At 35.8% G+C, this 13,263-nt stretch overlaps 1 protein-coding gene across 2 annotated transcripts in view; it reads left to right on the forward strand.

Annotated features, from left to right (window-relative positions):
• The window catches only part of SLC35F5 (solute carrier family 35 member F5), a 43,205-nt gene extending 34,296 nt beyond the window's left edge, over positions 1 to 8,909 (forward strand). The window contains exons 14-16 of one of the 2 annotated variants that reach the window (XM_019731128.3): positions 2,148 to 2,302; positions 2,831 to 2,924; positions 8,074 to 8,909. In XM_019731128.3, the coding sequence (XP_019586687.2) occupies positions 2,148 to 2,302; positions 2,831 to 2,906 (231 nt within the window). In that variant the 3' untranslated portion in view covers positions 2,907 to 2,924; positions 8,074 to 8,909. The remainder of the gene's footprint in view (positions 1 to 2,147; positions 2,303 to 2,830; positions 2,925 to 8,073) is intronic. The other variant, XM_074335450.2, reaches the window with a different exon arrangement.
• The last annotated feature ends 4,354 nt before the right edge of the window (positions 8,910 to 13,263 follow it).

Consider the following 13,263-nt stretch of genomic DNA (forward strand, 5'->3'; position numbering starts at 1 on the left):
TAAATGATTGTGTACTTTGTTTAATCAAATATTTTAAGATGAAGGTAAAACACAAGAAAAAGGAAACTACATGGGTATGTAATACATTACAAAAACATAACCAAACAGTATTTTCTTGATTGCCTTCACATCTATTAATATCATTAGGCAACCATTTAAATGAGTAGCCTGGGCCTTTGATGGGAATTGAGGGTAGGAATATACCTGCTGGGAAAAGTGACAGGGTGTACCCCAGACCTCTACAAGAAACATTATAGGAGATACCTACTTTCATGTTTTGTTTTGTTTTTATTCTAATAGCCATAGAAACCATATTTATATAGTTTCTGAAATTTTAGAATTCATTAACATTTATTGTACTTATATTGGTTATTTTAGCCTATTTATAGTTGATATTTTTGTATAAGAAGAAGCATCCCCAATCATAATCAGATCTATATTCAGATGTATTCAGGAATTAGACTTTTTTATTTACATAGGGAATTTTCTTTTTTAATAAATGTTTTCATTTTAAAAAATTGCCTTGTTAGCTTCTTAAAAATCAAATTAGAAGTTTTTTATTATGTGGCAACATATAAATAACTGCATTGTTAAAAGTGAACTTTGCCTTTAAAAGTCATCTGGGGTTTTACTTACCTTTGTAAAGTTTGCTGTTCTTCAGTTATAAAATAGGGTTTTTTGTTGAATATTCATGAAATCATGCTGTCAAGTATCTACATTTTAAACTCTCATTAGTTATAAACTGTTCATACTTTTTTGATCTTCCGTTATTTTAGTACATCATGGTTTTTTTAGATTATTAAGTATTTTTTAGATTATTAAGCAAATATTCTAAGAATATGTTATGCCAATAATTGGATAACAACATGTAAGCTTTTTATTTTCTCTTATGGACTGCTGTTTCCTGGGCATTTGTAGGCTGATGCAGCCTGTGTATGTGTGTACCATATAAACAGGCCATGCATGTTAAAAGTTTTCAGTCATTATTCATGTTTTACGCATTGTGAGTTCCTCATAAAAACCATTATACTCACAGAACCTCTTCACTCTGACTAATGGTGTAATGAAATGACATAGTATATGTTTCCCACCAGAGGGAGTCTGCCTATGATTCTAAATCTTGTTTTTTTAACGCTTAAAGAAGGCAAGCAGTTTTTCCTCCCTGTTTGAAAGGTAGGAGTTACTATTTTTGTCATTATTTTGAAAGCAAACCACCAGTGTGTTGGAGCTAAGTCTCAGTAATTAATCAGTGCAGGCTTTTTGGCAATTGTTTTAGATATTAGTTGAATCTAGGTGGTAAAGGTAAACTAGTGAAAGAAAAGAATGATTTTTTTTTTTTTTTTTGGTAACTTTATGGTTCTCATTTTTAATTTTCTTGATAACCCTTATCAAATGATGGATTGACAAGTCAGACTTGGTGATGCCTGAGTCTGCACCTCGGAGGCTCTGCTTGCAGCTTGTCTTCTGCAGCTCACATTTCTTAGTGAAAGTATTCCTGTCTGTAGTCTTTATTTTACTTAGTCATGATTTCCTTTTGAATTTTTTAATTTGTTACTAGATAACTGAGCTCGTTTGAAGTGTTAGGATTAGACTTTGTTGCAAATTTTTAGTAAAAGGCTTGCATAAGTTGCAGTTAGAGAGTTTCATCTGTTTTCGGTACTGTTTTAAGAGAAGAACTGTAGCATAACACTTTGCAACTAGAGCAGAACATAGTTTTTAAAAATGTGGGTTCCGATGATGACTTCAGAAACAAGGGAAGGATCAACTTGAGAAGAGGCAGTAATCAGTAAAGAAAAAAAGGGCAAAGTGATGTCTACGACAAAAGCTTCAAGTTTCATGATTCTGTTCTTAGACCTGTGCTATGCTTAATATATGAAAAGCAGCATGCTTTCCTGACTTTCCTTTAGGCTGTTTTCTAATTGAAAAGTATTAATGTTGGTAATTTAAGAAAGTGGTTAGTACATTGAAGTCCTGAATCCTAATATTTAATAATAATGTACTTAGTAATGTATTGTCAATGCTTAGTGTTATTTTCTTTGTGTTTTAACTTATTCCTGCTACTTTTCATAAATGGAAAACTTCTGTTAACGGAAAAAATTGTCTTCATGATAATTGTGGAGTACTTTTTTTCTATCTCTTATTTTTAGGTGCAGTTTTCTTGGTTATTTTTTGCAGGCGCTATCCCTGTATTTTTTTCATTTTTTATTGTAACTCTCCTATGCCATTATAACAATTGGGATCCTGTGATGGTGGGAATCAGAAGAATTTTTGCCTTTATATGCAGAAAACATCGAATTCAGAGGTAGGTTTAATTACAATATAAGTAAAAAATAATTCTTGCTAAATAAACTAGGAATCATATCATGCTGGCCTAGGTTTTAGAGATTTTATGAAGAATTATTGAATAGTACATAATTTACACATGCACTATGCCAGATAAAATTAGAATAATTTATTCAGATCCTTTGGGTGATAAGTTAGTTTCTTCACAACTACTTTAAAAAAATGTTTTGATTCACAGATAAAACCAAAGTACTTACTGTTCTGCTATAATGAATTTAAATGTAGAAAATTTTTATTGATTTTAACAAAAATTCATAATAAAATATAACATTGCCTCAAATTTTCTTTTCTTTTCTTTCTTTTTTTTTTTTTTTTTTTAAGAGAGAAACCTTTTTATAGTCTACCATAAAAAGAACTTGGAACAAAGTTGTTGGAAAATTTTGCCCTAGTCTTAGTTCTGACCTCATGGCTTCAGCCATGGAATAGATCATTTTTAAGGTTTTTTCCAGCTCTAAAGCTTTCCTTAACTATTGTCTTATTTTAAAAGGGTTCCAGAAGACAGTGAACAGTGTGAGAGTCTGATTCCTATGCACAGTGTTTCTCAGGAGGATGGAACTAGTTAGCTGTCGTCTGTAGTCCAGGTTTGTATGTTGGCTGATATTAGTATTGAATAAGGTTCTAATTCTTATGAAGTCTGCCAATTAAATTTGCGAACTCATCCTAGAAAAAGTGCTACATACCTCATTGCTGAATATCACTCTGGTCACCTTTGAACTACTCCCCTTGGGAAGCTATACACCGATGCCAGAGCCTAGTCCACCCTTCAAAGCAATTTTGGAACTCTTTTTCTGGAATGGCCATCAGAGCTGTTGTCGTATTATCCTTGATGTCCTGAATGTCATCAAAATGTCTTCCTTTCAATATTTCCTTTATCTTTGGGTAAAGAAAGAACTCGTTGGAGTCCATATCAGGAGGTTAGGGAGGGTGTTCCAATACAGTTATTTGTTTACTGGCTAAAAACTCCCTCACAGGCAGTGCCATGTGAGCTGGTGCATTGTCGTGATGCAAGAGCCATGAATTGTTGGCGAAAAGTTCAGGTCGTTTTTGTATAACTTTTTCACACAGCCTTTTCAGCACTTCCAAATAGTAAACGGTTAACTGTCCAGTTGGTACAAATTCATAATGAATAATCCCTCTGATGTCAAAAAAGGTTAGCAGCATTGTTGCAACAAGTGCGCAATCTTAATTGTCAGACCTCATATGGATGCATGTCTTTTCAAATTAGTATTTTGGGTTTCTTTGGATAAATACCCAGAAGTGGGATTATTGGGTCCTTCTCTGTCTCTTGTTACAGACTTAGTTTTAAAGTCTATTTTGTTTGGTATAAGTATTGCTACCCCAGCTTCTACCCCAGCCCCCCATTTTCATGAAATATCTTTTCCCCATCCCTTTACTTTCAGTCTGTATGTGTCTTTTAATCTAAAGTGAGTTTCTTGTAGGCAGCATGTGTAAGGGTCTTGTTTTCTTACCATTCAGCCACCCATGTCTTTTGATTGGAGCATTTAATCCATTTACATTTAATGTAATTGTTGATAAATATGTAGTTATTGCCACTTTATTTTCATATTTTTGATGTTTCTTCTTCTCCTCCTTCTTCTCCTCCTCCTCCTCTGAAGTCCTTCTAACATTCCTTGTAATACTAGTTTTGTGGTGATAAATCCTTTAGCTTTTTCTTGTCTGGGAAGCTCTTTATCTGCCCTTCATTTCTAAATGATAGCTTTGCTGAGTAGAGTAATCTTGGTTGTAGGTCCTGGCTTTTCATTACTTTGAATATTTCGTGCCAGTGCTTTCTGACCTGCAAAGTTTCTGTCGAGAAATCAGCTGACAGTCTTATGGGTGCCTTTGGAGGTAACTAGCTGCTTTTCTCTTGCTGTTTTTAAGATTCTCTATTTGTCTTTAATCTTTGGCCTTTCAATGATGGTATAACTTGGTGTGGGCCTCTTTGGGTTCATCTTGTTTGGGACTCTCTTCACTTCCTGGGCTTATATATATTTCCTTTGCCAGGTTAGGGAAGTTTTCTGTCATTATTTCTTCAAATAGGTTCTCAATTCCTGGCTCTCTCTCTCCTCCTGGTACCTCAGTGATGCGAATATTGGTATGCTTGTCCATACCAATTGATGTCCCAGAGGTCCATTAAACTATCTTCATTTTTTTTGGATTCTTTTTTGTTCTTGCTGTTCTGGTTGGGTGTTTTTTACTACCTTAACTTCTAAATCTATGCTTCAATCCTCTGCTTCACCTTATCTACTATTGAATCCCTCTAATGTGTTCTTCATTTTAGTTATTGTATTCTTCCTTTTTGAATGGTTCTGTTTTAATGGTGATGGCTTAATTTTTCTTTCTTATCTCTTTGTTTGAAGTTCTTGCTGAGATCATGAAGGATGCTTATAACCAGTGTTTTGAATTCTGCATTTGGTATATTGGTTGTCTCCATTTTGTTTAGTTCATTTTCTGGAGCTTTGTTCTTTTCTTTAATTTGGGACATGTTTCTTTGTCTCCCATTTTGGCTGCCTCCCTGTGTTTATGTATTAGGTAGAACTGCTATGTCTCCCAGTGTTAGTGGAGTGGCCTTGTGTGGTAAGTGTGTGGAGCCCCTTGGTGCCGTCTCCCTGGTCACTTGAGCCACGTGCTGCTGGTGTGTCCCTTTTATGTGTTGTGTACACCTTCCTGTTGTGGTTGAGTCTTAATTGCTGTTGGTGCGTCAGTGGGAGGAATTGACCCTCACCTGATTGATCGTGAAGACTGGTCATGACTACAGCTGAGGAGCTGTTGTGCAAGGGCTGACCCTACAGAGCAGGATTTGCTTTAGAATCCTGGGCAGGATTCTGGTCCCTGCCCAGTCTGCCCTGCCCAGTCTGCCATTTGTGGAGGTGGTTGAGAGGTGCTCTGAAATGGTCTGATGCTGGACACTGGGTGTGTTGGTTCTGGGGTGTCTTGGAAGGGGCTCTAGGGTAGGCAAAGGTCAGCTGCTAGCCTGTGCCCAGCCGACTGGACACTATAAAGTGATCTGCGCATGGTTGCCACTTGTGCTGGGCTTGGAGGTGCCAGTGAGAGGCTAAGCTGGGAACTGAGGCCAACTGCCACTAGTACCCAGCTTGGGGTTGCTTAGCAAGAGGTACTGGGCATGCTGATGCCACATGCTGCTTGTTTGGAGTTTGTGAACCTTTGAGAGGTTTTACAAAAGTACTCAGCATGAGCCAAGACAGGCCATTTGTATGGAAAAGCCACTGGCTTGGGAGGGCCTGCAAGTTGGGGTGGGGGGACAGGGTCTCAAGGAATCACCAGGGTGGGGTGAACAGTGTTAGCCAGTTTGATGGAGACTCAGCTATCATGCATGCCTGGGAGTGCAGGTGGGTTTAGGGGAGGGCTCAACAAAGGAACAATGGTTTCTTCCAGCCCTTTTATCAGGGAGAAAGCTGCCCCTCCACCCCTTGCTCTGAAGCCAGACAATTCAGTTCCTCCCTGCATATCCCTGGCATTTTTTGAGCTGCTGCCCCAGTGCAGGAGCTCAGAGCGAGGGAATTCGTCATCAAGTAAGTTCATGTGCCGGCCCTTTAAGAGGAATGTTTGGGACTCCTGCAGCCCTTCGTCTCACTCAACCACAATCTCCACTGGTTTTCAAAGTCAGAAGTTGTGGCGGCTTATCTATTTAGCATTGGAAACCTTGGGATGGGGAGCCTGGTGTGGGGCTGGGACCCCTCACTCCTCATGGGGGGGACCTCTGTAGCCGAGACACCCCTCTGATTTTTAACTGCCACACAGGGTGTGAGAGCAGCTTGTTCCACATCTCTGCCTCTCCTCCTGTCTCATACAGCTTCTTCTGTATGTCCTTAGTTATAGGACTTCTGTTTGGCTAGACTTTAGGGATTCTCAGTGATGGTTATTCTGTAGTTTAGTTGTAATTGCGATGTGTTCATGGGAGGAGGTGAGGCCAGCATTTACCTATTCCACTATCTTGACCGGGGACTTCTCCTTTTTTTTTTTTTTTTTTAATTTTAAGAATTATCTTTTATATGTCTTACATGACAGAAAAAGTACATATTTTATGTTTAACTGAATGAGTGCTTGAGATACATTTAATATGTGTTTTTGGCAGTTACAAAAGTGATTATGTATTTATTTAGAATGAGAGACCACAATAAATTACTGAAATTCTGGTAATTCAGGCCCCTTTTTTCTGAGATAACTTTAGGCAATTTAGATTGAAATGTTTCCTGATTTCAACTGGGCTTCCCTTCCTCACCTAGAACATTGAACAACTCCTGTCAACTCCTTGCACTCACATTGGCCTTGAAACTTAAGTAAATTCTTCATGGTAAATTTGCATCTAGCCTAAAGCTAATTGCATTGGTTTTGGGTTTTTCTGTGATTGGTCCTTTTTTATTCTGTTATAATGGTTATACATGCAAAGAGTTAGAGTTCTATAAAACGTATTATACAAAGCAGCTGTCCTGCTCTGCACCATCTATCCTGCTTTCATTCTTTTCCCATTCTTAGGAATCACTTTAATCGTAGTCGATTCTTTTGATATTTTTCTCCTTGTCTTTCTAAGTATCATGCTTATACGTCTATATCTTGATTCTTCAGTTTTAGGCATCTTCAGTTGATTTTTCCCACTATGGTAAATGAAGATACATTACTTTCCAGTTTCCCCCGCCTCTGCTCCCACCCCACTTGACCTGCTACCCAACCTCCTATGTCATTCGTTCCTCCTCATCATACCAGTATGGTTATTACATAATTTTGGATAGACCTATAATCAGTATTTACATTATTATGACTGTATAAACGTTACTTTTACCTGAACCGTATTGTATTGTGCCTGGCATACTCCAATCCAGAGACCCTTTGTTACTACCTTTTTAGAGAATAAATCTCAAATCTTCTCCTGGGAGAGACAATTGACACTTGCCCAACTGAAAAGTAAGGGGAGGGCATCTGAGTGTCTCACTGCTTTTTGTATAAAACTTGTACTAATCTGCCTGTTTTTAGTTGTTTCTTCACCTTACAGAGCTATCTGGTCATAGTTTTCCATTGGTAGCTAAGAGTTAGTTGCTCTTTTCTTGTCCCTGCTCTTCTTTTTGTCCATGTGGTTTATTCCTTTAAAAACAAAAACAAAAACAACAAAATAAAAACCCTTTATTGTCTTTTTACTGAAGTTTTAGGAACAGAGTGGGACTAAATATGTATTTATTTGCCATCTTTAAATTTTCAAAAATACACATAGTTATTCTTTAAAGTTTTTTATTGATATAACTTATACATTTTCCATTCCTAGTAGGCTGTGTATTATTCCCATACTCATACTCATATCCACCCACACACAGACAAAGTTTCAGTATTTTTGGAAGTGAGCTGGAGAGGGGAGATAGCGAGGACTAACGCAAATGGACTACAGTAAAGCAGAACAGGTTGGGTAGGAGTCTTTGTCTCAACACGGGTAGTGGTGCAATACCCATGGTTAAACTGTTATTACGTGACCTTTAAGTAGCATTGGATGTCAGCTTTTGACATTGTTTTATAACTCCCTTTCATGAATTCCTAGTACTCAGCTCAAGTTCAAGTATCCAGTTGTATATATATACAAAACACCATATATGTATACATATGGTGTTTGATACATATATTTCAATGTTAAGATAATTTGCTTTTTAAAATGTAAGCTATAGAAAAATTAAAGCTATGACAGTTGTGATCTAATGATGATTTTGTGTTTGTTTTTATTTTCAGCTTGACAATGGAACATTATACAGCGAAGAGATAATCTTTGGCAAGTTTTTGTAGAAAAATGTTTCAGTGCCTAGTCTGAAAAATAACAGTTTCAGTTCTTTGGAACTCTAAAATATATTTTCCTCATATTGATTTTCTTCATTTTCATAATGAAGTACTTTGCTATGTAGCTGTGTATATATTACTACAGTTAGAGGAAGTTTCAGTCCAAATCCATCTAAAGGACCAACCTGCCTTACACATCTCAAGGAATTCAGCTGATGAAATAATCTGAACTAATCAAAGAATAAAATCTTAATGTTCTGGAGACTTTACACATTTTATTTGTTATATGCTGGACTATATTATGAAAATGTTTTCAAGAAATCAGTGAAGTATGTAGATCAGTGTTTGTTACAGGTAAAATGCTAAAATAAACTGCCTATAATAGGTATGGATTCTGTTTTTGAATTTTGTAGAATATTGCAGATTAATAATGCAAGAAATGTTTGTGTAACAAGTATGTTCACACAAATTTGGTGGGGATTGAGAAAATATTTGAGAAAAGATCTGGTTCCCTTACACTACATATGCTGTATTCTTTCATAGCATTAGGTGCCTTGTATTTTAAATCTGTGACAAACCATGACAGATTTTTAAAGGGGAAGTATTGTAAAATGAAGAGTTGTGTATTTCTAAAGGTTGTATTGATGTAAATTTAATTGATAAAGCTCTGATTCATTTAGAGTTTTGAAGAAATATTCTCTCTTCAATTAAGACATTTTCATAATGGAATGATTTAAATTGAAGTGACAGAGTATTATTAAAATAAAATGTTTATATATACTTATCTATTACAGATCTATCAGTTGATTTCTGATTTTTCTCACATGTAAATGTGCCAAATTACTATAGAACTGGATGCCTCTTCTTTAAATAATTCTAGTTTTTCTTTAAATACATTTTTAAAGGTTAAAATACCAAAGAAGGAAGGCAAAAAGAAATTCTACTTTAAAAATTACATTTGAATCTTTCCCCTACCATGCTTAAATATAAAATACTCCTAATTTTAACCCTTAAACTTAGGTCTTTATATCCCTACTGTGGAACTGCTCCTGACTGTTCACTGTAGACATCAGTGGATGAATGTGCATCTCAGGATTCCTCTGGGCTTTTGGTTAATCAGAACCAACTTCCTTTTCAAGTTTTGGAGAATAGTTTATTTCTCTTCAGAATTTCCTAACAAATTAAAATTTTAAAAATCCCCTTTGCAGTGTTTACTTTCAGTTTGCCTTGTTCATTCTTAAAATTGCTTTGGGGTTGTCGTGAGTCTAAAATGGAATTTAGCCATCTTTGTGCTTGTCTTGAGAACTTTTATATTAATTTGAAAGATAGTTTATAATATTAAATTTAAAATATAGACAGCTGTTCTATTTGATGCCACCAATTATCTTATTAAGCTAAAAATAATATTGATTTTGTTAGCTTGACACAGGGTAACAGCATATAAAGAATGTGGACTTCTAAGGAATTTTCTCCTAAGAAGAACTTCACGAAGTAACATTTCAATTACTCAAAGACTAATTTTGGTTGAAATTCATTATCTAACCACCTCTACTTTTTTTGTTTTTGCTCTTTGATCGTTCAATACCTTATGCAATTTATGGGGTGATAGTTGAAACAGTGGCAGTGAAGTCAAATTTTAAGTTATTCTGTATATATGGTCGGAAAAGAGGTTGAACATAGAATTTTTTTATTGTTCATGTGTCCTGTGTTCACTTGTTATACAAATCATGTGTTGTCACTCAGGATTCTGGAAGTGGTAAGCCTTAGTTGACATGCTAGGTGGACCTTGAGGAGGGCCATCCTCTAGGCAGCTGCTTTTTATTGAAGAACAAACCTCTTTAGAAGGAAGCACCATTTAGTTGATTAACTGAAATATGAATTACTGCTGCTTTGCTGGCCCACCTATTGTCTTTTATTTATCTGAATGAGTTTTGTATTCGGATTCTGTAGCCATGGGGGAAGCAATTGAGCCCTTGTTTCTGCACCTTCGTGGTTGAGGTTCATCTTCTTAAGAAATAAAGTTGCGGATTATTTGCACTCTGTACTTACCCAAAAATCAAGGTATCATGGCCCTAGGATCACAGCGACCACACTGCAGGCCTTTGGAAATGTTGGGGAGAGATTACATTCAAGGAATTGCCAACGTCCTTCCTCTCTATTAGTGCCATGTTGGCTAGTGGTTATATTTTTCTGAACCTAAAGACACAAATAGGAATTTCTAATACCTCTTTGCAGTCTTCTCCTTTTCTTCCCATACATAATTTAAATCCATTATTGTATAATGTTTCAAATTATGACCTTGATTGAAGGAAGTCTGCTGTTTTGTCAGAAAGACTGTTAGATGACTATCAGAACCTCTACTAAAGTAAAACTGAAAGATCAGGCAACCTTAAAATTGCTTAGATGAATACTTTTTGGAGCTTAGGCCATTTAGATGTATGTAATGCACCTATACTTATTCCTTTAAAAAAATTTGATTCTTTAAAAAAAAATTCATATGTATTGGCTTCTATCAGCCTGACTTAATTCTAAATTAAACTGATTTTTACCCTGGCAGCTGATGAATAAAGTTCATTGTTTTTATAGATGTGAGCTCACAGGCTAAATGTGAATGTTCTCAAAAGTATAAAACCTTGTTTCAGGAAGAATGCTAATGCTCTCTTCACAATCAATCATGCAGAGCCAATTTGGGGTTGCAAGGTATGCTTCTCTGGCAGCCAGGGTTTTTCATAAAGTGCTAAGGTAAGGTCTAGAGCACTAATTCTCAGTGTGCTGGTTGAAGAAACAAAATATCTTTAAAGAAGGATAAAGTTGGAATTAATTAGAAAATATTTTTTTATAATCATATTAGCAAATGAAATGTTATTATTTTAAGCATTTCTAGTTATAATCCTACTTCATTTCTCCCTACTTTCTTTTTGAAATATTCTTTATTACCAAATAATATTTTAGGAAGAATTCACAGAAATAGAGATGAATGTTATCTGTGACATCTGCCGATTTAATTTATATAGCTATCATATTGTGTGCTGATTTTTTTTTTTAATGTTACGTGGCATATATGAGCTTCACAGTTTACAGAATTTGAAGTTAGTGTTCTATTTTAGTATGTCTGTTATGTACCAAAAATTCCCTTTAAATTGAGGTACATTTTTTACATAGACGTACATTATTTAGATCCCACATTTCCTTTTTTTATAGTATCAGTCTCAATAAATCTGTACAAAAATTAATGATACAGTGTTTCATAGTTTGTGCACTGTTAGCTTTATCTCTTTAGATTATTTTTATTCTGATATTTTGGTTATCTAACAAATTTGTAGTTTATACATATCTTAAAAACTAAGCATCATTTTAATGCCATTCATTTAAGAAAACAGCTCTTTCCTATAAAATTTTCTATATGCAATGTACATTTAACAATTAGAATGTCAAATAATGAAATAATTGACATACTTGTATATTTAAAGAAAATTACATATGAAAAGTAATTTGTACTCTCTGGTTAGGCATATTTGCCAAAATGCTAATATGAAATAGTAAAACATCCAATGAGAACATTTTGAACTTTTGGTAACATGAATGTGATTTTATCTGTGAGCTGAAGATTTGGGGTGGAGAAGCACTGAGATGAAGATGTTTCCTTCATGATATTTTAAAGTTAAAAAAAAAACAAACTTCCAAATTGGGACTTTTAAAGTAAAACTTCCAAATTGAGTTTTAACAAGGTGCTTTATGAATTTTTTAGTTTTTAAATTTAATTTTACATGTGATTTCTTTCATCAGAGCTAATTTTATTAACTTTAACTTAGATCTTTGTATGCTAAGCATTCAGTATTTCTCTATTTGGTTTTCCTATACCTAGTTTTAATTATGGCGAGTAATAAAGTCAGTCAGGCAAGAGTAGCCATTAATTTCAGTGGGTCCTTGCAAAGCTTGCAGAAGATTTCTGTTTGAAGAGTCTTATTTTTGACACAAGGTGAAAACAGTTCTTTAGAATCTTATTACTAGTATTTGCTTACTTGGAATAGCTTTCACATTTTCTTGTGTTATGAAAAAATTCAGTGTCAATCAGTTAGACAGTGTAACATCCAGAGCAGAATTTTGTTGAAGACTATCCTACTCTTAATTATTCTGGTATATAAAGTATAATACACTAAGTTCTTTTGACCTTTGTAGTAGCTTAAGTGTAAAACTATATATTTTAATAAACATACTCCAAGTAAAGTTTCAGAAAGACAACATGCTAAAGATTGGCAGTGGCTCTCAAACTTGAGTGTGCATGATATTCCACAGGGGGCTAGCTGGTCCCCACTCCAGAGTTTCTGATTCAGTGGGCCTGGCAGATGGCCTGGGAATGTGCCTTTCTAACAAGTTTCCAGGTAATGCCTCTGGGCTGGTTTCAGGCCTGCACTGTGAATCATTACCCAGAGAAAAGAGCCTAACTTTTTCTTCAAGTTGGAACAGCTCACTGTTTTATTCAGTATTATAGCAGTCAGGGTTCTACCAAGAAAAGGAAAACTACTCTTGAGTATTTTAAAAGAGGGAAGTTACAACAACCGATAGCTCAGATATTGAAAGAGCTGAGGGGACAAGGAAAAGACTGAGGTAACTCAGAAATTAGCCACAGCGGGAAGCCAATCTTGGTTCCAGAGTATTCCTTGTACTGTGACATCTTCACCTGCTGTGAGTATATTATTTGAAGATACACATTTTCCATAAAATCTGGCCTCCAAATACGCGCCAGCTACAGACTTAGCCCTCATGCCAATTGCAGGCCTGCGGGACTTCTGCTCTCTGACTCAGAGGAGTTGACACCCAAAAGGTGTACTTCCAAGCTCCTGTGGCCCTGGCTTCCAGTCAGGTCCTGCCAACAGGAGTCAGTGGCAGAAGAAAAGCAAAGCCAGAGTCATTCTTTGCCACCAGCTGCCTCACCTCTAAGGCACCTCCTCTACAATGTTTCAGCTTCCTTTGGGTGACCCTGGCCTTAGGCTTTGCCCCACTTCATCCCTCTGTTGGCTTCCCGCCAACAGAAAGAGGCTAGAATGCAGACAGGACATTGAAAATGTTAAGTCTTTTTATTAGTATAACATAAAATATCTGATAATGGCAAAAAAAAAAATCAAATGCCAAGATACAAAGTGT

The sequence above is a fragment of the Rhinolophus sinicus genome, chromosome 17, assembly GCF_057876585.1.
Source record: "Rhinolophus sinicus isolate RSI-liver-muscle chromosome 17, RSI-T2T, whole genome shotgun sequence".
NCBI lineage: Eukaryota > Metazoa > Chordata > Mammalia > Chiroptera > Rhinolophidae > Rhinolophus > Rhinolophus sinicus.